Genomic DNA, 24,718 nt, shown 5'->3' with positions numbered 1-24,718 from the left:
CCACCCCAGCCCCCCACAGCAGGGGAGAAAACTGAGGCAAGTGAGGGCCAGAGTCTTGTGGTAAAGGCCCAAATCATGCCTCACAGCTACCCCTGCCTAGGGAAGGGGGGCACCCTCAGGATAGTGGGAGAGGGCTCAGACCTACACAAATCGCACAAGTCACCTCCATGTGGGTGTTCATGAAATTTATCATCCAAACGGGCATTTTGGGCACAGCTAATACCAGGGGTAAAGAGGGGTTGCTTGGCCAGGCTAGGTGGCAGGAAATGCAGGGCCTCAGGAAGGCTCTGTCCCCAATGGACAGAGGACACGGCCTGACCACAATCTCGCAGGCGCGTCCCTCCTGAACCTCAGCTGTGGGGGGACTCAGAGTGTTGTGGGGACCACTCACAGCCATGTAGGGTTTGCAGCCAGCGTCCAGCGTTTTGGCTACAGAATCCACCAAGTAGCCACTAATCCCAAAGTCGCACATCTTCACGTGACCCTCCTTGTTGATGAGGACATTGGACGGCTTCACGTCTGCCAGGGATAGAACACCTCTTTTTTATTTTCTGGGGTCATGGGGCACTGCTGGAGGCCAAAAGCTCCTCTGACGCCCCAGCCACCCCAGGGGCCAATGATACCAGGGCCCAGGGAGTGGAGGAGGGACTAGGCTCTGGGAGGCGCTGCCCCGGTCCAAGACCACAAAGACGGGAGCAGTGGGGGCACCTGGGTGGCTCAGTTGTTAGGCGTCTGCCTTCGGCTCAGGTCAGGATCCCAGGGTCCTGGGATCGAGCCCCGCATCGGGCTCCCTGCTCTGCGGGAAGCCTGCTTCTCCCTCTCCCACTCCCCCTGCTTGTGTTCCCTCTCTCGCTGTGTCTCTCTCTGTCAAATAAATAAATAAAATCTTTAAAAAAAAAAAAAAAAGAAAAAAGACGGGAGCAGTGCAGCCAGAACACGCCCTGGCCACTGGCCACACGTGGGGAAGGAAGTGAGTTTCTACGAGGACCTCATCTTTGCACTCACCATCAGCACTCTGGACATAAGGTCCAGAGGGGAGACTCGGCCTGTTTCCTGGCAGAATCTCCAGCTCAGGGGTCCTCCTGCGCTGGGGCTCTGGCGGGGGGATGGCACCACTGCCTGGTTGAGAACCCGGAAGCCACCCAGCATCCATGCTGAGAGGCTGGGAGGTTCGGCCAGGAGGCACAGGGTGGCAGCGCAAACACGGGACAAGGGAGCCCACACTACAACTCGGGGTCCACACTGAGTGGCTATGGGCCACACAGCAGGGAATCTTCCAGCAAAAGCACATGCAGAACACATGCAACCTCCAAGTTTTCCTACAGGGACACGCAGAAGGATAGAAATGCACAAGAAAAGGACCAGCAGGTTCCACGCTGAGCTGCCAACAGTGGTGGCCGGGGTGGGGGGGGGGGTGCTGGGGTGGCCGCCGAGGAGACAAAGCAAGCTTGGTCTAATCAACTTTGTGAGAAGCGGGACGTCCGGGTAAGTGAACTACTCAGAAGGAAAAGGAAGGAACCACGACACACGACCCAGCTGAGCCTCAGAAACATTAGACCAAGTGAAAGAGGCTGGAAAGAGGCCATGTGAATCTGTTTACATGAAGTTCAAAAACAAGTAAAACTCATTTACTGTGGGAAAAATCAGATGAAAGGCAAAGGGTGGATGTAGGGGCAGGGACTGACCAAGAAAGGCCCAGAGAACTTTCTGAAGCGGGGTAAAAGGTACAAACATCCTGCATCTTGAAAGGGGCCAGTGTTACGAGGGCGTAAACTCTGAACAGATACATCGAATGTTAACTATGGATCTGTGCATTTCACGATACAGAAACGCTATGTCAAAACAAATTCAGTCAGCATTCCCAGGACCAAAGTCCAATTCTTGCTCCGAGTACCAGCAAACCTAAGGACCTAAGAGGAGTGGCTGGGGGGAGGCGGTGCAGCTGGGACCGGGGCAGGGGGGTGGGAGCTGAAGACAATGGCTTGGAGAAGTGACATTGGCCTAGACTGGGAAGCAGGCTCAACTCATGACCCCAATGGGCACCTCACTACCTAACACCTCAGGTGGCTCATCTTGAGAAAGGGGCGAGACTGTGCCTGTGAGCGGGCTGCAGGCCCCTCCCGGCGGGGCAACGGCAGGGCACTGACCTCTGTGGATCACGGACAGCTTGCTGTGCAGGTGCTCCAGCGCCCTCACGATCTGACGTTCAGAGCAGGAGGAGAGAAGACAAGGCTGCTGTCATTCCTGGTTCCGTCCACCACCACACAGCAGTAAGCCTCCCTGCCCGTGTCCACCTGTCTCCCTCGGCCACATCTGCCCCCCAGTGCCCCACCACCCCAGCTCTTGCCCGCATCCCAACATTGACCCGTGTCGTGGTGATCTCGGTGCAGAAACACCCAGCCTCCTGCTTTTCTCCCTCCCACCCAAGTGGTCCAGGGTCTCAGGCCCAAGCCTTCACCAGGGAAATGATGTACCCAAGAGCTTGCAGAACCGCAGGCTTGTGACCCCTCCAAAGGGCTGTCACTACCCCTACCAGGCTCTTGGGTAAAACCCAGCCCTTCCGTGGCATCCCCGGCTCCTCTCCTTTAGCAGAGCCAGAGGCCTGTATGCTTGAGCCATTCCCCTCAGGAAGACACACAGTGGGGAAGCCTGGACAACTACCCCAAAGATCCTGAGTCGATACTCTGGCACAGGTGTGTTTTCAATGTTCCCACATGCAATCAGGATTGAGAAGCACCAGTATAACTGATTCCATTTCCTTTTTCCCTTTGGCTGCCAGGATGCTCAAGCCCAGCATTGCTACCTTCCTCTAGAAACATCTTACCTCAAAAGGCAAACACTGTGGATGCTAAGCTTCTCCCCAATTTAGCTTGTACCTCTGTGAGCTGTCTCAGGGCATTTTTGGCATAAGGAAGTTGTAAGTACTAAGTCCTTTTTTAAAAAATGGTGTAGAAAGCTTAGGAGTTGGCACACAAAAGCTAGAGATCCAAGATCTCAAATCTGTGTGGCTCTGGGAGCCCAGGCTCTGGGGTCTCCTCAGCAAGAAGGCTCTGATCCAGGGTGGGAGAGTTGGGTCCCTGGAGGGCAGTCGCCCAGGTTCACGGCCCCACTGAGGACCCAGCTCTGCCCAAGCTATCACCATGAGGCTAGGCTTTGTGCCTGCTCGCGCAAGCCTGGGGCCCCTGGCTATGGACCTGGATCCCCCAACCCCTCCCAAGCCCAAGGTCACTTACAGACACAGCAATTTCCCCCAGGATGTCCTCCGGAATGGTCATGTTTTTATCGAGCACCTTCCGGTAGAACTTGTCCAGGGACGTGTCCATGAGCTCCATGCAGATCCACACATCTCCCTGTGGAAGGACACCTGGAGGTCAGCCCAGGTCAGCCCGAGGCGGTACCCGTGTCTGGATAGCCTGCCCTGGGGCCATGTCACCATGTGCCTGACTCTCCAGCGCTGCTAAGGCCTCCCCACAGACACATCTGCCTGCTCCCAGCTCCTCCTATTCTGCCCCCCAAATCTTTCAACTTCTGCTTCTCCACCTTCCATGCTTGTCTATACTAGTGGGTAGCACACCCAGCCTCACCCAGCTCTGTTGCCTCTGGTCTCCTCCCTCTGATCCCTAATTCTGTGGCAGTTTCCAGAAAGAAGTGATAAAACACACACCTAACTGTGTCCCTCCCAATGGGGGCTCTCAGGCCCAGCTATAGCTCAGCTCCATGACCCAGCCCTGCAGACCCTCCTAACCTCAGCCGTTATGGCCCCCAACACACACGGGTCATCCTAGCTCTAGCCTTGACAGATGGTTCCCTTCTTCTCCTGCAAAGCTTGGCCTCCCCCACTTCCAGCTCCCCCACAAACTTATCTTTCAGGACAGTCTTCTAGGAAGGCTGGGTATGGCATCTCCTTGGGGCACCCGCAGACCCACGTGCCTCCCTGCCAACTCTGACCCAGCATGCAGTGAGGCGCAGGCTGCCCCACCCCCCCTTCGCTCCGCACACCTCTGTCTGGCCCACCCCCCGCCCCCGCAGTGAGGGGCCGAGCAGCCTGCCCCCGGTACACAGGAGGTGCTTAGCTGGTCAGACAAGCGGATAAGGAGGCACTGACCCAGCACGCTTGGGGACCTGGTAGATGCTCAGGGAGCACCCAGCAGGAGCCTGTCTTCTGGCTGCAGCAAGCCACACCCCCTGGCATCACCCTTGATTTTTCTCTCATCCCACAACCAGTCCTGCCCACAGACCAAGAACTGGACCCTCGCCCACCTCCTTGGCTGCCCCTGCTCGGAAACCCACCCCACCAGCCTGGATGCCTGGGAAGCAAGCACGTGATCCCAGAGGCAGACTGAGTACCAGGCCCTGGGTCACATCATCTTTAGCTTCACACGACCTCGTGAGGTGGATACGATGACTGGCCTCATTACACAGAGGAGGAAACCGCGGCAGGAAGCAGGAGAGCCGCGCAGCCTGGGTCCTATGAGCTCTCCCGAACCCCGCACGTGCTGTCTTATGCCCTCGGTGCCTAGCACCTGGCACACACAGGGGCGCTGAGCCAGCGTCTGCTGGGGGCCCAGTGAGCAACAGCGGATGGCGGGGCAGCTGGACGGGGCGCAGGTGTGCAGAGCGAAGCGGGGGGGCAGCCTGCGCGCCCAGCCTGCAGCCCAGCCCCCACCTCCCACCCACCCAGCAGGGCCGCACCTCTCTGAACAGGGCCCCATAGAAGGTGACGGTGTAGAAGCAGTCGACCGTGCGCATGTTGATGTCCAAGTCCATGAGCAGACGCTTCTGCTCCTGTGAGTTCACGGTGGCCCGGATCCGCTGCGAGACAGAGGGCTACGGTTCAGGGGCCATGCGGCAGAGGGCGACCACCCCCCACCCCTTGCAGGAGGACTAGGAGCTCCAAGGGGTACCCAGGGGCCGTACCACAGGCTCAGCCCCCGTGCCTCCTCCAGGAAGCCTCCCAAGTGTCCCCTGGCCCAGAGCTCCCTGGCTGGGCTGGGCTGGGCCAGCGCGGGGCCCTGCTCACCTTAACGGCCATGATGGTGCCGCTCTGGTTATGCCGCACCTTCTCCACCACCCCGTAGGCCCCACGGCCCAGCTCCGAGATGGTCACCAGGTCATCAGCCTCCACCTCAAAGTTCTTGGGGGACAGAAAAAAGAGAGGCCACAAGTCAGGAGAGTGCTGCGGCAGCAGAAAGAGGAAAGAGCCAATTAGATCTGAGCTCGAAGCTTACACGAACCACCTTCTGCTGTGTGACCTGGGGCGAGTCACTCCACCTCTCGGACTCACGCTGCTCTCCATAAAAGCACAGGCCAACGTGCAAGGCTACTGCACGGGATAAATTCCACTGCCTATGAAATGCCCCCAGCCGGCACACGGAGCTCCAGAGATGCCCTTTCCCTCTTGCCCCGCACCCCATTCAGGTGGTGGGACGGAATCATTCATTCACCCAGTATTCGTTGAGTCCCTACTATGTGCGCCTTCCTGTTTTAGGCACTAGAGACAGAGAGACCAGAACAACGGTCTTGCCCTCACGGTGAGCAGTGTCGCCCGAGGCCACCTGCGCTCCCTCCTACCCTCTGCTGTAGGGCAGACAAGAAAGCTGGGCACGGCCCACTGACACGTATCGGGAGGGAATGAGCCTGGGAGGGGCTGGCAGCACAGTGGGTCTCTGCCTGTGCAGGAAGCACAGTCCCTGAGCCAGGACCTCAGTCCCTGGTGAGCAAGCCGTCAGGAGGTGCGTGTGCAAGGCAGGTGCCCAGGGGCTGCCTCTGAGGCTAGAGCCGGGAGTCCGCACATTCGACACACCATTCCCACAGTGATGTGAGCACCGGTGGCCCCAGGACCCCAACTCTGAGATCGGGAAACTTCATGGCAGCTCGGGCTCTCCAGGCCCTGTGAGGCAGGCCACTGTCCCCATTCCAGATGAGAGGGTCTGACAGTGGCCAGCCCAGGGCCACACAGCCAGCGTCTGGGGAGTGAGGCTGCTCTCCAAAGCCCAGCTCCTTCCACCACCCACGGCCACCTCCCAGTGGCCCTACAGGGTCAGCGTGGGCCCGCGTGTCACATGAAAACACTGAGGCTCCGACCCCGAAGGCCCCGCCCAGGTGCGCAGCTGGCACCTACCCTGTCTCCGATGGTGATGAAGGTCCGGGAGTCAAGGTTCCGGGGGGGTCTGTGGGGAGGAAGCAGACCCCATGAGCCTCAGCGAGAAGCAGCAAACCAGCCTGGCAGAGGAGCCAGAGACCCGTCCCGTCCCCGAGGGAGGTGGTGCTCCTCCAGGCAGCTAGGCTCAGTCACTGAGCCCCTGCTGTGCCGGATGCAGGGCGTGGTCACACAGACGTGGCCAGAGCCTCACCCTTCCATCTCGGAGATGGGCAAGAAAGGGCACACAGCGCAGATGTGTGATGCCTGGGAGTCCCCGTGGCCACCCCCCCCAGGGCCCAGTTCATAGGAGGTGCTATCCGGGACACGCTGCCCCCACCCCCCTGCCTGCTCCCCTCCCCTGGGCCCCCTCCAGGAAGCCTCTCCAGGCTGAGCCAGGGGAGAAACTGAGGTAGACTCACGTGGGGTTGGGTACGGGCGGCTTGGACACGAAGGATATCCGTATATCCTTCTTCCTTTTGGATTTCCCTAAAATGGAGAGAAGGTGAGGCATCTGGTCAATGCTCAGTCTATCGACATCCCTGGGGCACTCCTAGGCTGGACAAACCTGGGGTCAGAGATGACCCAGGCCCCCTGCCCTCAAGGGGCCGCGAGGACAGATACAGGTGCTGAGGGTCAGTGGGGGCAATGCTCTGAGGGGGGCCTGGAGCCTCTGGGTACCCAGAGGATGTCCCCAGCTCAAGCCCCACTGGCCCTCCTGGAAGCTGGCCTTGGGTAGTCACCCCACAACCGCCCGAGGAAAGATGGTGCCTCCAGAGCATACCTCCAAGGAAGGTCGCTCCATCGCAGATCTGCCCCCATGGGGCACACATCAGGCTACCACTGGGCACCCCCCGAGGGAGTAGGGCCGGGTCCGAGCAGCCAAAGCCCTGCCCAGGGCCTCTGCTCCCACGCCCTGCAGAAGCCCTGCGTCCTAAGTGCCTGGTGAGGGCTGAACTGTGCCCCTACCGCACCCGTGTCTCGAAGTCCTAAGCGCTGGTACCTCAGAGCGTTACGCTAACTTGGAGATGGAGTCTTTACAGAGATGATCAAGTTAAAATGAGGTCACGAGGGTGGGCTCTAATCCAGTAGGACTGGTGGCCTTAGAAAAGGAGAAAGGCGGACACAGAGACAGATATGCACAGATGGAAGACGATGTGAGGAGACATGAGGGGGGAAGACGGCCATCTGCAAGCCAGGGAGTCCCTAAGGAATCCAGAAGCTAGGAGAGAGGCCTGGAACGGGCCCCTCCCTCACAGCCTCAGAGGGAGAACCAGCCCGCCGGCACCCTGATGGGACTTCTGGCCTCCAGGACGGTCAGACAGGAAGTGTCTGTGAAGCCCCCAGCCCGTGGTGCGAGCAAACTGACGCGACCTCCTTCTCCCACTGTGGCACTAACCTTGGTGGGGGGCCTCCGAGGCACACAGAGCTCCTTTCAGGTCCCAGCTCTGCAGCCCACCCCTCTTCTGAGCTTCCCTTTGCTCATCTGTCACCTCAGGGGTGGCTGGGAAGTTCGGACAGACGCAGGCTGGGGACTCGCTGGCCGAAGCCTGGTGCCTGGCACTCTGCCAACTGCACAAAGTTCTTGCCTTTGCCGCGCCCCCCCACAGGTGCCCCGGCAAGCCGCTTCCCTCCCCAGGTCACCGGGCAGGCTCCTAAGGGCGGGAGAGGGGCGTCGCCTCTCCAGGACCCCATGCCCACGCCTGCTGGGCTGGCTGAGAGAGGGTGGCCGGGTGTCCAGCGTGCGGCCAGCGCTAGGGGAGAACCGGCGTCGTGGCACGCTGGCTGTGGCGGGCTGGCCGTGGCGCGCTGGCCATGGAGGGCTGGCCACGGCAGAGGAAGCCTTCAGCAGTGCTGCGCTCTGAGGAAGGTGCAAGGCATCTCTCAGGCAGGAAAGCCAGGGCGGGGGACATCAGGGAGCCCACTGGTGAGGAACGAGGCAGCTTGAGTCCACCGCGCCTGCTCCCAGGCAACAGGACCAGAGGTCCATTGTCCAGAGGAGGGAAGTGATGTGCCCAGGTCACTGAGACTGCGGGTGGCAGAGGTGGGACTTGACCATGAGTCCCCGCCTGCCAGGCGCGTAGCCCTGATGTCTGCTCTGCCCTCCACGCCCACCTCACACCACCGGCCACCCAGGGAACTGGGAGCTGCCCCGGGCCCGGAACCACCGGCCATGAGTGTGCACAGCACATTGGGAAAACGGGGCCCCTGAAGCCACCTCTGAACCGGGTTCAAGATGCAGCTTCCACCACATCCTGCTGTGTGGCCTCAGTGCCCCATGTGTGACCCTGGCTTGGAGGCCCATATACTTGGACCCAGCAGCCAGGCAGGGCCTGACACCACTGTCAAGTGATGGGATGGGGTTGTTACTGCCGCTGGGAAGATGAGGCCTGGCCCCAGCTGTCCTCAGAGCTAGATGAAATGTCACAAAATAAAACAGCCCCGGTGGGGATGGGGTCCCAGGGTCTGCATCAGGGTGGGTGGGCAGAGCACTGGGGGTGGTACAGGCGGGCACCTGCAGCCTCTCCACGGAAGCCCCCCAAGGCCCCCAGATGCCTGGCTCTGAGGTAGGTCTGCTAGGCCCTGGCGGCCAAAGGCCCTGACCCAGGTGGTACCCCAACGGCACCGTCCTCAACCCCAGAGCCAGGGGGAGCCCTGCTCACTCCATGCTGGCCCCAGCTCTTGGGGCACCTCTGTAACCAAATCATGTGCTTTCTCTGCCCCAAATTCAAATACCACCTTTGCCCCTTAGAGGCCGGGTGCCCTTCGGCAAGTCCCCATTCTTCTCTGAGCCCCAGTATCCTCACCCAGACAAAGGGGATCAAAACAGCACTTAGTTGGTTCTTATCACATAAAGCACTTAGAACAGCAGCCTGCTGCCATCAGCACTACTTGACCCCCCAGCCCAGGCGGGTCCCGGAACAACCCGGCGGCCGCAGGAACCAAGTTTCCACACACAGTATCCACCGGGTGCCACCATCCGCTCCCCTGGCACGGGGGTAGGCCAGTTGCCTAATCATGAGCTCATATGTGTGGTTGTTGTTGGTTTGGGTTTCTTTAAGATTTATTTATTTATTTGAGATAGAGAGAGAGGAGAGCACACAAGTGGGAAGAGCAGAGAGAGAGAGAGAGAATCCCAAGCAGACTCTTCGCCGAGCGCCCAGCCCAACACGGGATTCGATCTCACAACCCCGAGATCATGACCTGAGCCAAAACCCAGAGTCAAACGCTTAACCGACTGTACCACCCAGGTGCCCCTGTGTGAGGTGTTTTCATCCCATTTTACAGATGAGGCAACATGGCTAGCTGTCAGGGGCCCGTGGGTCTCTGTCTTGTCCAGCAGCAGCCTGCTGGCCACACAACTGGCCCTTCCCATCTATTCCAAATGTTCTGACAACCCTAGAGGGAGGAGTTCTTAGCCTGCCTTTACTGGAGGAAACAGAGGTGCTGCACAGTGAGTCAGGGGTCTGGCCGGGAGCTGCTCCCGGATCTGGTGACTCGGAGACCACGCTGGGCCAGGCCAGCCGCTCACGGCACCCTCTCCTGCTGGGAGCTTCTCCTTGAAGGGGGAGGGATGGGCCTGCTGTCCTCCCCACAGGGAGCACTGTAACATCTGCTGAACAGGAACCCAGAGGCATCCCTGGGTTTCCCAGGGCCCAGCACATTCTACATGGCAAGAGGAAAACAGAAAAGCCGAGGTGTCCAGGCCCGTCAGTTCCTAAGGCCACTTCTGTGCTGCCCTTGGGTCAGACTAAGTCACCACTGACCTCTGGCACAGGGGCGGGGGCCCTGAGCTGCAGGGCTCGAGGCCTGAGGGAGGCCACTGGTCAGGCCAGTGTTGCTAACACTGCATTTGACATGCGGCAGCCTGAGCAGTCCGGCTCTGACCCCTTGCTGAGACGGGCCATGGTGCCCTCCTCTCGGCCCATCGAGTCCTGCATCTCCGAAAGAGAAGGCGCGCACCCCGACAAGGCGGGCTCAGCCGCTAGGTGCTCGGCACAGGCTAGGCGCACAGTAGGTAGGCCTACGTGATGGCCCACAAGTGGTCACTATGGTTATTACAAGCCTCTCCACAGAGGTGATAAAAAGCCACCCCATGCAATAGAATTATGGGGAGCTTTTATTCTTCACTTGAAGCTTTTTGTAACCAGAAAGTAAAACATTTTATGTTAAAAATGAACAATCCAGGAATGCCTGGGTGGCTCAGTCGGTTGAGCGTCTGCCTTTGGCTCAGGTCATGATCTCGGAGTCCTGGGATCGAGTCCCGCATCGGGCTCCCTGCTTCTCCCTCTCCCTATGCTGCTCCCTCTGCTTGTGTGCGCGTGTGTTCTCTCTCCCCCTCTCTCTAATAAATAAATAAAATTAAAAAAAACTGAACAATCACTCGGGGGTCTCCTGGGGCTCACAGCAACACCCCTCCGTGCCCTAGCTGCTCTTGGCCCTACCTCACCTTTGTCCAGCCCGAACCTGCACACCCATCCCCCACCCTGGCATCTGCAAACGTCGTGAGATGGGCTCCCCCTCAGCAGGCCTCAGTTTGCCTAACCGCCAAGGCAGCCTCTGTGCCTGCGGCCGGGCCGGGTGGGTGAGGGCCACATGAGGAGGAACGAGGCACTCGGTACATGTGAGCTGCCACTTGCCCCTCCTTCTGGGCCTGGGCCGGGCCAGAGGCTGCTCCAAGCACACGGGCTGGGTGGGCAGACGGAGCAGGGTCCTGGCCCTCTCACCTAGCTGCCCGTCAGGATCACCGGGCCTGTGTCTGGAGTGACATGGGCTCTGTGGGGCAGCTCCCCCGCTGTCAGAGGGAGTGGGTGAGGCCAGCATGGACACAGCTCCACAACAGGCCGCAGGCCACCAGCCACCGCCGCTGTCCGCCGTCCACGTCAGTCTGGATCCCGATGGCCAGGCAGCCCAGGCTGCCCAGGTGTGGGCCCAATGTGACGACCGTCACCACAACAAACAGAGGTTCACAGGCGGCCACCAGCAAACCACAACAGGCCTGCCAGCCTCAGCCCGCAGGGCCTCTGGCACCGGTGGGCCCAGTGCCAGGATCTGTGTGTCCTCAGCCTTCGCCAGCCTCCCAGCAGTACCCCAGGCAGGGAACAAGGACCTCGGCCACAGACCTACAGGACAAGAGCGCACAGAGAGGCACCCCGGACTCCCCCAACTCCTCCCCCTGCCTGGCCCTGCTCTCATCTCCTCTCGCTCACCGTTCCTTGAATAAGCACCTTCTTTTCCACCACAGCGCCTTTGCACGTTCTGTTCCCTCTGCCTAGAATGTTCTTCCCTGCAACTCCGTCCTAGCTGATATATGATCCTCACCTTTCGCCTAGTCAGAGAGGCTTTCCTGATCGCTCCAGCTAAGCTCCCTTGTCCCTGGCTCTCCCTGGGTCCCGCTGGCTTCGCTCCTGTCACGTCTCACAAGTCACGGTTCTACAATGACTACCTCAGGGGCAGCTAGGAAAATGCTTACGAGCACGGACTCCAGCCAGGCAGCCTGCGTTAAAATTGCGGCTCTGCCACTTCCTAGCTGTGTGCCCTCAAGCAAGTGACTTCACCTCTCTGGGCATCGGAGATCGACGGTGAGCCTAGGGTGATGGGGCGTGTCCTCCGAGGTTACCAGAGCCATCCCGCAGCGGGGCCCGACAGGCGAAGGTTAGACTGAGCTGTCTGCAGACCCCCAGGACCCCAAGTAACACAAGGCCCTCGGCCCGACAGCCACTCTGTACGGGAAAGTGGTTTCCTGTTCCTGTGGTACCGAGGGGGTCAGAGAAGAGGTGCAGCTTGACCAAAGTGACAGAGTGAGTGTCTGGTAGGGAGCAGGCATGAAGACAGGCCTGTGTAGCTCCAGAGACCAAACATCAACAGAAAGCCTGAGAGAGGGGTCTCCCCACCCCCTGCGCCGCCCCTGCCCTGAGGCCTCGGGGAGACTGGAAATAGACCGGACTATACCACCGGCTCTCAAGGTCTGTCCACGGTGGGAGGGGGACAGGTGGCACATCCCTCACGCAGAGCCTGCTGGGGCCTCCACTCACAAAGGGAGGCCCCCACACATCGTCATGTTTAGTCACAACCCCTGATTCCCCTGACAAAAACAACACCGGCTGCTCCCAATTTATTACTTCCGCCCCCTACCTTTGGGGTATTTTGAGTGCTTCTTGAGCTTTCCAATTCTACTGGAGGAGTCCTAGGCCCGGAGTGTCCGGGCCCGCCCTGGAGATGTGGTAGGCCAGATGGCCCAAGGCCATCTGTGCCCCCTCCCAGCCCCTGCCCCACTTAGCTTGTCACCTCTATCCTATGCGGGTCCCTGAGAGAGAGATCAACTGGGCCCACCTCCTCCCACCGTACAGGTAGCTAACGGATAGCTGATGTTTGTTGGCTCTCACGAGCCAAGGCCCGTGTCCCCCGCTTGATCTTCATGATCTCTGCTCACTGCAGACATCACACCAGCCCCAGCTGCTCTGTGGGTGAGTCCAGATGAAGCGCTCAGAGCACCCAGGTCACAGACAGGACCACTGAGGCTCAGAGACGTTAAGCAGGAAGCCACTCAATCCCACGTATGTCTGAGGCTGGAGTCTCCACCCCCTGGTATCCCTCCTGCAAAGAGGCCCCAGAGGAGCTTTTGGGGGCCACCACCACCAAGTGCTGGCGAGGATCGAGGACAGACCTGGCTCCCCCAGGCAGGCGGCCAGCCGGATCCCTAGCGCCGCGGCGCCCTGTCCCCGAGGTCCTAGAACAGACGCAGGGCTCTCTCATTTACTGAGCACCAGGCGTGTGGCACCTGCCCAGGGCACCGTGTGCTCCATCCCACAGGTGAGCGACAGGTTCTGCCGTGGGGGGGGCCACTTAACCCCCCGGCCTGCCCTCTCTCCTGCTGTGTGCTGGCCACCTGGGCAGGCGGCCCTGGCCTCCGAGGCCCTCGGCACCCCCCTTTCCCTCCACCTCCCAGGGCCTTCCTCAGCCACAAAGCAGGTGGGGAGGGGTCAGTGCTGGCCACCTCACAGCATCCATCCCTTCCGCAACGAAGAGCCGGGACCCCGCCTGCAGTTACACTCCAACCGCCGACCCGGGCCAAGGTCTGTGAGGGGTGCCGCTGGCATCTAGTGAGTAGGGGCCGGACATGCTGCTCCACAACCCACAACGCACACCCAGCCCGGACAACCGAGAACGATCCGGCCCGAAATGGCAACAGCGCCGGGGCTGAACCTGTGGCTGACGGAGAGACAGGACCACAGGCAAACAGCAAACTAACAGAACCCATACGTGTAACGTTTACACAGAATGCCAAGCACGCCAAGTGCTCTGAAGAATAAAGGAAGCTGGGACAGGGACCTCTCTGAGCCGGGATTTAAGCCGAGGCTGACACGGCAGGCAAGGAGGAGGGAAGGTCTAGAGCCAAGAGGGCCAGACACAGGAGCCGAGTGCAGAGGGACTCGGTCCAAGAAGATGGAGGGAAGGGGGCCAGACCAGCGGGTGTGGGGAGGGAGGCCTGCTCTCACGTGAGGTGCAGGGCCCAGAGGGCCCAGAGTCCGCCCCCGTGGTGCGGACAGTTGCGTGAGCTCACACAGCCACCACGGCGAAGGCAACTGGGCATTATCCAAACGCCCACCGACCCAGGAAGCCCACCTCCAGGAACTCGTCCCTAACATACCACTCCCCCAAGAGATAAAGAATAAACAGCCGCCAGCATTTGGTGAGCGCCTACAGTGTGCCTGGCCTGTGCTAAGCATCTAACCAGATCTCCCCGGATCCCCTCACAACCCCAAGAGGCAGGCATGAACGGGATCTCCATCTTACACATGAGGGCACTGAGGCCCACGGTCTGGAAAACCGAGAGACTGGCCTAGGGAAATGCCCAGGGTCCAGCAGGCTCCTGGGCAGGCTGACAGGCTGAGTGCTCTCCATGCACGGGGAGGCGCGCAGACCTTGTGAGAGAGAAAGATGGTCTCTTCACAGAGGAGTCCAAGGAGCAAGAAACTGCCTTTCTGCACCTTTGAGATTCTCCTAAGCACATGCAGTGTCAGTTAGTTAAATGTAAGAATTTAAATAAAAGAACAAGAAAGAAAGAAGCCCCGTGTAAACGGTGTCCTGGGCTGCTGCAGGTCTGGGCCTCGGGCTTCTCCTCCATGTGAAAGGGGGAGCCAGGCTCAGCAGAGTCCCTCGTGGGGGCGCTCAGCTCAGAACTGGATGGTGCCCCAGAGGCTGGCCAGTGCGACGCTGCGGCCAGGGACCTGGAGACTTGCGCAGGGTCACATGCCAAGACTCGAACACAGACCCCAACTTCCCGGGCCCCCAGATCCTGGCTCTGCACACCTCACCCGCAGCCATGAGAGTATCTCCCAAGCCACTGGGCCAGAGGCTGACGGACCATGAGCACAGAAGGACAGGCTGTGGCACCAGGAGACCTGAGCTGCTGAGCGGCCGTGTGACCACGGGCAAGCCACACCCCCTCCCTGAGCCTGTTTCCTCCCCTGATGTTCTGGGGAGTGCAATGGCCTTGACCTCCAGGACAGGGTGAGCACTAATCAGGGGTTGTTAAGACAGACCTGGGACAGACCTGTGTGACCTTGGGCAAGTCACTCCCCCCGTCTAGGCCGGTATACTTGTAAAACTCAGGGATGACAGCACACTGTGTTGCTGGGTAACCATGACAGCTGAATGAGACAGTGCGCATAAAATGGCACAAAACGGGTCGGATCAGTGGCCATCGTGACCCAAAGGCCTTTAGTCACCGAGGTGGGCCCCGGACTGCCAAGTGAGCCCCTGGACTGCAGAGCCCGGGCTTCAAGAGCCTATGACGAGGGAGGGACATTCCCGCAGTGACACTTAACCTTCCCAGGGCCTAGGGGAGGCAGGACAGTCCTCTAGCTCGGGCTCATGGGCTGAGCTCCCACAGGTCTCCACTTGGGGCCACTGTACGGTCACCCAGGCCACCAGGGGGCACTGCCGGGCCCCACGCTCCTGCTCCTGCAACAGGGTAAAAGCACCTTTCCTTAACAAAGGCCATTCTCGCTTTTAGTATCATTTGCATCGAAACAAAATCTTACAAAGCATGGGGCCGATGGGTAGAAGACCTAAAAAAGTATTCTTGGTGGTAAAAAGGCCAATACGTAGCTCAGGTTCCAAATCAGCACTGAATGGGTGCCTAAGGTGTCCCTGAATTTAAGAGGTCTCATCACCTCACTCTCAACAGCAGCCTGAGAGGTGTTGTCCTTCCCTTCGTTCAGATGAGAACACTCAGGCCCGGGAGGTCACCAAGGCAGCTGGGACAGAGCTGGGCCTGGAGGCAGCCCCTCCCCCCCAGAAGGGCCCACAGGCTCACCCAGCAAGGGTCCCCCCGCACCACCCTGGGGTCTGCCCCAGGCAGCTGGGCTAGGGCGGGCTGTGCCACTAGTAGGAAGGCCAGGGGTAAAGCAGAAGGCCAAGACACGGACGCGCTGAAGGGCAGGGAGGGCAGGGAACATTCCCCCTGCGGTCTCGGGCAGGCCTCCGGCCACCACCACGCACAGAGCACCTACTTCGTGGGCGCACAGAAATGCTCCTCAGCTCTCTCTGTGCTTCCTGAGAGTACCCAGCATCTCCCCTGACATCCAAGGCCCTTCACTGGCCACCTCCCGCCCACTGGCTTGTGCAATCCTTAGGACACGCCTGGGAAGCTGGGGGCAGTCGCGCAGGGACGCGGAGGAGGGAGTCGGGGCTGTCAGGTTCAGCCGCACTGGCCGAGCACCGCACACCTGGGGCCCAGGGCTGTCAGCCCCACCGAAAGCCGCAAGAACAGCTACAGACACTCATCTCCACGAACTCTGAGCCGGCCCCCGTACTCAGCACTTCCACACACCAGTGCAGTGAATCCTCGCCACAACCCTGCAATTTCGGTTCTAGGATCGTCCCCATGATACAGACTGAGACCACACAGCTCGTGAGTGGGGGAGATGGGCGTGAACCCAGCCTCTCCCCACCCTTCTCAAGGGCGGGGAGCTTCACTATGCCCCTGGTACATTAGAACTCAATTTCAAAAACTAATAAAGACGTGATTAATACAGGGGCGCCTGGGTGCTCAGTCGGTGAAGCATCTGCCTTCGGCTCAGGTCATCATCCCGGGGTCCTGGGATCGAGTCCTGCATTGGGCTGCCCGCTCAGCAGGGAGTCTGCTTCTGCCTCTCCCTCTGCTCTCCCCCCGTGCTTGTGCTCGCGCGCTCTCCCTGCCCCCCCCAAATAAAATTTAAAAAAAAATGATTAATACAAAAGTCAGAGCAGTTGTTAGGGAGGTACAAATCTGGGGGGTACTTTGGGGTACAGTAATGTTCGATTTCTTTAGCTAGGTATTGGGTACACAGATTTCATTTTATTTTTATTCATTAAAATACAGAAGTACGGGCGCCTGGGTGGCTCAGTTGGTTGGGCGACTGCCTTCGGCTCAGGTCATGATCCTGGAGTCCCGGGATCGAGTCCCGCATCGGGCTCCCTGCTCTGCGGGGAGTCTGCTCCTCCCTCTGACCCTCCCCCCTCTCATGTGCTCTCTCTCTCATTCTCTCTCTCTCAAATAAATAAATAAAATCTTTAAAATACAGAAGTACATTTTATATATCCTTTTGGTGTCTGTGATATATTTACAATTTAAAAGTTTAAAATGACTGGAAGGCCCCACCTGCCGGTGGGCTCAGCCAGGACGCATCAACAGGGTCAGTGCAGAGCCGCCCAGGAGCAGGGCACCAGCTAGGAGAAGGGCAGAGAAGCCAGGAGGGGCCCCGATATGGCAGCTCAGCCGTGACACCCCAGAAAGGGACCCTCGGGGCAGGGAGAGGGTGACAGGAACCTTTCAGGGGGAAAGGGGGGACAAAAGCCCTTCAGGGTGAGCCTGGTGACCCTCTCCCGAGTTGGATACAGCCCCCAGACTTGCTGTCTGTGAGCTGCAGAGGGGCCTACCAGGCTGCCACTGCCCAGCCCTGAATGTTCTTCAGGCCTTTTATATGAAGCGTTTCGGGGTTTCCATGGTCAGTGCTCGGGAGGGCATCTGGAGAAGCAGCCGGGCAAGCAAGCCTGACTCATGCGGGCCATGGCGAGAAGGAAGGCCAAGGCGAGGCATGGATGGTCCCCGGAGGGCTGGAAGCCCCAACATCAGGAGCTGAGCTCAGGGCAGGCCTGCCTCATCGCCCCCTCTGGTGGCATCCCCTGTGCTGCCCCGCAGCTTCTTCCTCTGGGACGAACAGTGACACACAGCACCCCTCCCGAGACCCTGACAATACTCCGCATGGCCGCCAAGGCCCTGCACCCAGCCAGGCCCTGCATCCCAACTGCTCCCCCTCACCTTGGCCCCCTATCCATCGACACAGCTGACCTTGGATCTGGACCCTCAGAACCACGACTCCCAAGGCCTCCTCCTGCTCCTCAGGTGGAGCTCTGTGAGAGTCAGGGTGCTCCTCGCTCAGCCCTGTACCCCCAAAGCCAGCGCCGTGTCTGGCACTGATGAAGTTCTACCACCTGACGGGCTGGCCCATGCTCCCGATTCCCTGCCCCACTCTTCCCTGTGCTCAGGGGAGGCAGACCTGCAGAAAGAGGCCAGCCCCCAGTCCTCTCTGTTCCCCACAGGCCCTCCCCAGGAAGGCCCAAGAGGCGATGGGAGGCCCCAGCTCCAGCCTGGAGACCAGCGGGGAAAGAGCCTGGTACATTCTAGCTGGCATTACAGGACCCTGCAGCCAGAGTCCTCATGTCATAGGGCTTACGAGCCCATCTCCAGAGGTCACGGTCCTATTTACTCACGCATCAACGAATACCAGCCATGACCATAACAATAAGAACATAATAACAGATGCTGCTCATTAGACAGACACTGTCTCCAGTCTTTACCACCACCCTGCAAGGGAGGAGTGTTTACTCCCACGTTACAGAAAAGGAGACTGAGGGTCAGAGAGAGCACAAGAGGAAGTCAGGAAGCGGTGAAGTGAGTCAAAATGTGAACACAGGCCTGTCTACCCCCTGAGCCCAGGCTCTGCACCTCCTTCCTGCCTTGCGGAGGTTCCTTGGGGACTGAGGACAGTCTTGCTGGCCCACTACCTAACACTTAGCAAGACTGGAATGAGGCTGTCTGCATCCATCCTTGCAGATGCCAGCAAGACAGGCAGGTAAGGTCCCTGTTCCCAGTCTGCAGGTGAGGAAACTGAGACCTCTCATCGGAAAGGTGGGTCATGCGCAGGGCACTGAAATCATTTACAGAGTGCAGTGAACGTAACTAGGCCAACATCACACAGCAGAAGAGCATGCCCTGGAATTTGACCATGGTCACCTCTCCACACCAGGAGCTCAGGGCCACCCCATACCACCTCTCCACCCCGGCCTCCCAGAGCCCCCAGCAGCCCCGAGGATTCCCTGGGCCAAGGGCAGCGAACAGCCAGCACCACCTGCTTCTGTTCCGTGAGCAAGAGGAAGCAGGGCCCTTGCCTAACAGAGGAAGTTCCTGGGCGGGGCGGGAGCAGAGCCAGAAGGGCCTGCCCAAAGGTCCCAGCCTAGCCTGAGGTCCAGGAAGGGGGCCACCTCTGATGCCCATCTGAGGCCTAGATGCTGACCTGCAAGGCCGGGGTCACAGCCCCCGTCCCAACCCACCAGCCAGCAGGCACCGCCCCTTTAAGCAACAGCCAGTTGGGCTGGCATGCCCGGCGGGTGAGTCAGCACCCAGTGCCCGCTGACTCACCCACCGGAAGCCTCCCGCTGCCCCAGCCTTCTCCCCACACAGGCAACTGAGAACTTTGCTCCTTTCAGGCCTGGAGCCATGGGCTGGCTGATAGAGAGTTTCCTGTGCGTCACGCCAGGGGTGGGGGAAGTCCCCAAGGTGTCACCCTCCAGTCTTTCCGACAGCAGGAACGGGACAGGACAGGGGGGCTGGGGGGGGAGGACAGTGGCCATGGCAGGCAGGGCCAGGACACTGACGGTGCTCCTGAAGCCTCAGTGTCCCCACCGGGCAGCTGGGAGCCATGTGAAGATCAACCATGACGTGCGTGTGTGGGCGGCACTCACAGTGCGGGGGGGCAGGGACAGGATGCATATGGTACCCCCAAGGACAAGTGCGGCCTGAAGCAGCAGACCCAAACCATGCCAACCAAATGTCCCCCTGACCACTGGCCCCAGCGCCAGCTGCCCTTGGCCTCTGACTCCAGCCAAAGATGGCATGTGGGCAAGGAGGCTGGGGAAACCCAGCAGGGCTGTGGGACCTGGCGCCTCATGCACTCACGGAAAACTCCCCAGGCCTGTGGCACAGAGGATGGAGCAGGGCAGCAGCTGCGAGGCAGGAAGCTCAAAGGTAAAGCTCCCTGAAGGTCAAGTGCCAACCACACCCTGTTTTGTTCAAATTCCTCTGAGAAGGTGGAGAAGAGCACAATGCTGGAGGGCCCTGTGCCCAGGATGGGGAGGGCACAGGTGAGGATCCCAGCTCTGTGGACTCAGCCCAGCCACTCCCCCTGTGTGGCCCCAGTTTTGTCATCTGTCAAATGGGTCAGACTGCAGTGAAGATAAAATGTGCCAACTGTAAAGGGCTGTGTACGCAAGAGGCATCACCTCTGGCTCAGTCCTTGCTCCAGGTCAGGCTGGACCTGGAGGAGACACGCAGACTAGACAGAGGCATAATGGAGCGTCCCACCAGCTGGGATGGCAGGGTGCGGGCAAGGGGGAGGGGGATCCCCACCAGCTCAGCTCAAGCATCCAGCACAGGAATGGGACATAAAGGAGCACTGGGGAGACCTGTGCAGATCCACAGCCGTGGACAGAGCCCTAGCTGCACCTGTCACAACCGTATGACCTCAGGCAAGGCACTAACCACCTCCGACTCTCAATTTCCTCATCTATAAATGGGGCTGTGAGGAATAAATGGGAGAGCACACGGAAAATGAAAAAAAGCTTGATAAGTGGCAACTCTCAGGATTTTTGGTGGGGGGGTATTATGGCTCCCCACCATATCCTTCCACAGACCCTGAAGAGGCTGACAAGGTCCCTGTCCCTGAGCCTTGTAGAGGCTCCTGACCCTCCATCTAACCCACCCAGCATCATCTATTACCTGGACCCTCAAACTGGAAATTCACCTTCGTTCTCTCTCTGCAGAGAGGCTCAGAGAGGCCAACACCAGGACTCAAGTCACATAGCACATGGGAATCAACAGTGCCTCCCCAAATTCCCTTTTCTCTTCACACCCGTGACCCCTCTCCCTTCACAACTCTACAATTTTTATCGTGATGAGGCATTGCCTGCCTGGAAAAGCTGAAAGACCATTCAAAGACAAACACTGCTTCCAACCTCTTCCTTCCGCCCATGAAAACACTGTGGCCCAGAGAAGCTGAGGGACCTGCCCTAAGTCCCACAGCACTGACCAAGCCAGGCACAGACCCCAAGCTAGAGAAAAGAAGTGTCTGATTTCCTGGTTCTCCAGAACGGAGAAGCGTATGATTTCCCGGTTCCCAAGCTCCACGAGGTCTGTGCAGTCCAAGTCCCTCCCCAACCGCCTCCCCCCTCGAGTGCCTCGAGTTACTCACAGTGGTTGGGCAATGGTCAGGGATCCGGCCTCCCACTTACGTAAGACGTAATTACCCTGCCCACCGGGCCGGCCGGGCTCTGGCCCACAGCCAGCGCAGCCCCTGGCAGCAGGGGCAGAGATGGACCCACACCCTCCCCAGGACCCCACAGGCCCTCCTGCTGCCTGGGCCCCTCCAGAGAAAGAGAGGGAGAATCAAGCCCCGAGGAGAGGTGCACTGAGTGACATCTGTTACCTTTCTCCACCTCACTCTGCAGCTGCAACCCAGACAGAGGCAAGGCCTTGACCCCACATGGCTGAGGCCTTCCCAACAAGGGAAACGGTAACAAGGTGTGGGCACCTGTGCCTGCCTGAGCACCTACTGTGTGCCAGGCGCCCTGCGGCGCTCGTCACCAACTCACCCATGCTTGCTCGAAACTCTTTAGTTATTTGCTACCTCATATCACACCCACAAATCCACACAAGGTACGTGTGATTACTCTCATTTTACAGATAAGGAAACTGAGGCCCAGAGATACTCCTGCTGCTGGGGTGAGGCAGCAGCAGGTTTAGAGAGTCGGGAGGCAGCCCATTCATTACAGCTATGTCCGCTTTGGAAAGCTCACACAGCCTAGCCTGCTGAGGCTCTGACATGCCAGAAACATCCCTGCCTCTTCCCTGCACCAAAAAAAAAAAAAATCCCCCTTTCACCCTCCAAGTTTCACCCCCTCCCCCCGCCCCGCATGACAAATCCTGCCGCTCTGCCACGGCAGCCGCCACCTCAGAAAAATTTCCAGGAAGGCCAGCTACTTGGAGAAGACAAGAGCGAGCCCATTGCACAGCGAGCACCCTGGCCTAGCGGCTGGCCCGGAACCCCGAGGCAGCAGGGGCAAGCCTGGGATGGACCAACCCTGCAGATACCGGGGAACAAAAAGGGGTGAGCTCCCCAAGGGCAGAGAGAAGCTTGCAAGTCAAGACAAGGAGGAGCTGACGGAGAGGGGGGCTGTGTTAGGGTGCGGTGGGAGGCCAAGAGAGGTTCCCGGGGCACAAGGCTGCAGGGCTGCAAGCCGGCCTGGGATGGGGCAACGAGGGGCCTACAAGGATGGAGACAGTTGGGGGAGAGGAGCGAGTTTTTAGCTGGAGTGTAGCCAGGGCACCCACACTGGGGGGGGGGGGGGGAGTAGTTTACAGTGAGATTCCCCAGCAGGGCAGCACTGCTGGGGTTCAGCTGGGGAGTCATTTAAATCCCAGCGTGGATACAGCCCTGGGACCAGGGACTGCAAGTGGGGGCTGGGTGAAGGATCAGAGTGAATACCACCTGGATCCAGCCGAGGGACCCAGATTGGGAGAATTCCTGTTCTGGGTGCAGTTAAGGCCTAAATGAGGAGGTCAGAGTGAGGTTTCTGACCTGGAGCGGGGTCATCAGAACGAGATGCTAGCCTGAGTTCGGGTCTGAGAGCAGCCGCAAGGCCTAAACTGGGGGTCCAGGTGAGGTCTAGGCTGAGACCGAGACCCGAGTGCGGAGGGATTCTGGGCCGGAGTGCTGCCTGGGTCCGGAACGGGATGCAATGGGATCAGACAGACAGAGGTCGGGGTCCGCAGTCCGGGCCCGACTGGGCGCGGGGGATCAAGCCGCGCTCCCCACCAGGCGTTCCTACCTTTGGTCTGGGGCATGCTGGCGGGCTGACTGGAGGCGGGCGACTCCATGGTGCAGGCGGGTCCAGGGGCGGCGGCAGGAACTAATCTAGAGGGCGGCGGGCTCTACCCGGGCGGAGAGCGCTCATGGCTGCGGGCAGGGGGCCCGGGCGCGGCGGCAGAGCTGAGGCGGCGGGGGCGGCGGCGGCGACTGCAAGTTAACGTCCGCGACGGGCGGTGCCGGAGCCAGACTGGGCAGCGCCGCGGGGGCCCCGGCCGGACGGCGCCGACGTAAGCCCCGCCCCTGCACGCCGATTGGCCCGTCAGTCTCCAGGGCCCGTCCCCTGCCTATCAAACGCCAGCCTGCCCTGCCTGTCAAGCACAAGCCTCGCCCCTGCTGGCCCCAAATCGGGCTCCTCCCACTGTCTGTCAAGCCCCGCCTTCCACCCGGGAAACCCGGGCCCACTGAGGCTGGGTCCCCCTCCTAGGCTGGAGCCGGGTCCCTCCCGCTGCCTGTCAAGACGCAAGCCCGCCCACTGCCCGGGACTCGCGGAGCCCGCCTCGCGCCTGTCAGGCACTAGGCCCCGCCCCCGCGCTCGCCCAGCCCCGCAGCGCCCTCCAGGGCGCTCGGTGGGCCCTCCTGGAGTGCGCAACCTGGGAAAAACCCCAGGTATCCTAGGGTGGCGGGAGCGGGAAGGCGGGGTGCTGTGGAGCCGTTAAAGTGCGCCCCCGGGGCGAGACCTGGGTTCAGATCCCTACTTGGCTACTTTCCAGAGGCGATGACCTTGGGCAAGTCTGGTAACCCCTGAATCTCAGTTTTCGCCTCTGTGAAAAAGCGACCATAACAGCCCTGCCTCCTGGCGCTGCACAGGCGATCGGACCCGGGCTTTAGCAGAAGGTCAATCCTGGTTGACCGAACGTTGCAAAGGGCTTAAGCACAGTGCCCGGCGTGCGCACATTTATTCCCTGCCTCTGCGACATCATCCCCCGAGCGCCCGCCGCTGTGTGTCCGGCACCGGGGAACGGGTGGGTTGCAGTGGTGAACTTTGTGGTTCCTAGTGAGACGTCAGTAAACGTAGTTTTAGTGGTTGTGTCTTTACCGCCCCTCCTTCTCTACACGGTGAAGCTGAGTCTCGGAGGGAGTAAGGTGGGCCTTTGGTTCTCTTCTCCGCTCTGGGGGCCTCTGTCTGTGTATACAGACTGCATAGTGTATAATAGCAACATAGGCGAGTCCTCCCTTCCGCTCCCACGTGGAGCTAGGGGGATTTTAGGAGCCACTGACCAATCTGGCCCAGGGATCAGGTGACTCAGACAGAAAGCTAGGGCTAGTGAGGGAGGGAAGCGCCTTGCAAAGGTCAAGGGGTCAGCCCCTAGCCTCTGGGCAGGCATGAGTGTGCGGCCTGCCTGGGACCTCACGTGAGGAAAGCAGATTCCACCACCTGCTAGAAATGCTTGGAGCAGGGAGCTGACCTCTGCTTGCCCATTTGTAAATAGGGGTGATCCCTGCAGGGCCCCACCCACACAATGATGGAGAGGGCCCGATGAGATAAGGAAGGGGGATATGTTATTTACATTATCATTACTCTCTTCCTGCGTCTCTTGCTCACCCTTTCCGGGCAGTGGGTGGAAAGTCATGATCTATGGACTCAGACAGGAATGGGTTCAAATGCCAGTTCTGCCACTTACGAGAAGTCATGGAGCAGCTCCATGCCTCAGTTTACTGACCTGTCCCATGGGGACAATGAGGCCTCTCTGAAATTGGTTTGTGAACTCAGGCTTGGAAGTGCCTGGCTTAGGGCCTGGCACTTCCTAAATGCCCAGGAAATATTTGTAAATATTCTGCGGGCCACCTCCTCCAGGAAGCCATCTCAGCCTTACCACTCCTGGGTGTGTGGAATGCTCTGTTCCCAATGGGTCATGTGACCCTGGGCTAGTCATTTCACCTCAGGACCTGGTGCTTATCCATCTGTAAAATGGGCACCCAGCAGCAGCTACTTCCCTACCAGGAATGTAAGCCTGGTCCCACAGGTTTTGTAGGCTCAGGTTCCTGCCATCCACTCGGACTTCCACGCTTCCCATGCGCCATGTTCGAGGGTCTCAGTGCTGCCCCTTGAATGCGCCAATACCCGTCCTGCCTCGGGCCCTCTGCCCTCACTGTTTCCTCTGCCTGGAACCCCTTTCCTCCCAGGATTCCTGTGGTGGTTCCCTTCTAGCCTGCAGGCCTGCACTTAAATGAACTCCTCTAAAAGGCCTTCCTGCTCATGTCCCCAAATCAGTTGTAATTCTCCGCACAGAACTCATGCCACCGATGCCTTTCCTATTTGCTCTGTTTTTTATCCAGCTCTCCCTCGAGACCGTCAGCCCTTCCTGCGCAGGAATCTTGCCAACTCATTCCCTGCCGAAGTCCTGATGCACAGCCCAGGGCCTGGTGCATAGTAGGTGCCTAATAA

General features: G+C 59.6%; 1 protein-coding gene across 1 annotated transcript in view; it reads right to left on the bottom strand.

Annotated features, from left to right (window-relative positions):
- MAP2K3 (mitogen-activated protein kinase kinase 3) overlaps positions 1-22,526 on the bottom strand; it is a 30,239-nt gene extending 7,713 nt beyond the window's left edge. The window contains exons 1-8 of the mRNA XM_036101861.2: positions 22,292-22,526; positions 6,562-6,628; positions 6,122-6,170; positions 5,021-5,134; positions 4,693-4,812; positions 3,234-3,350; positions 2,148-2,199; positions 392-519 (exon numbers count right to left, since the gene is read on the bottom strand). Coding sequence (XP_035957754.1) covers positions 392-519; positions 2,148-2,199; positions 3,234-3,350; positions 4,693-4,812; positions 5,021-5,134; positions 6,122-6,170; positions 6,562-6,628; positions 22,292-22,340 — 696 coding nt within the window. The 5' untranslated portion in view covers positions 22,341-22,526. The remainder of the gene's footprint in view (positions 1-391; positions 520-2,147; positions 2,200-3,233; positions 3,351-4,692; positions 4,813-5,020; positions 5,135-6,121; positions 6,171-6,561; positions 6,629-22,291) is intronic.
- Positions 22,527-24,718: the final 2,192 nt, after the last annotated feature.

Source organism: Halichoerus grypus, chromosome 2 (genome assembly GCF_964656455.1).
Source record: "Halichoerus grypus chromosome 2, mHalGry1.hap1.1, whole genome shotgun sequence".
Taxonomy (NCBI): domain Eukaryota; kingdom Metazoa; phylum Chordata; class Mammalia; order Carnivora; family Phocidae; genus Halichoerus; species Halichoerus grypus.
This window is presented reverse-complemented; position numbering and strand designations above follow the sequence as displayed.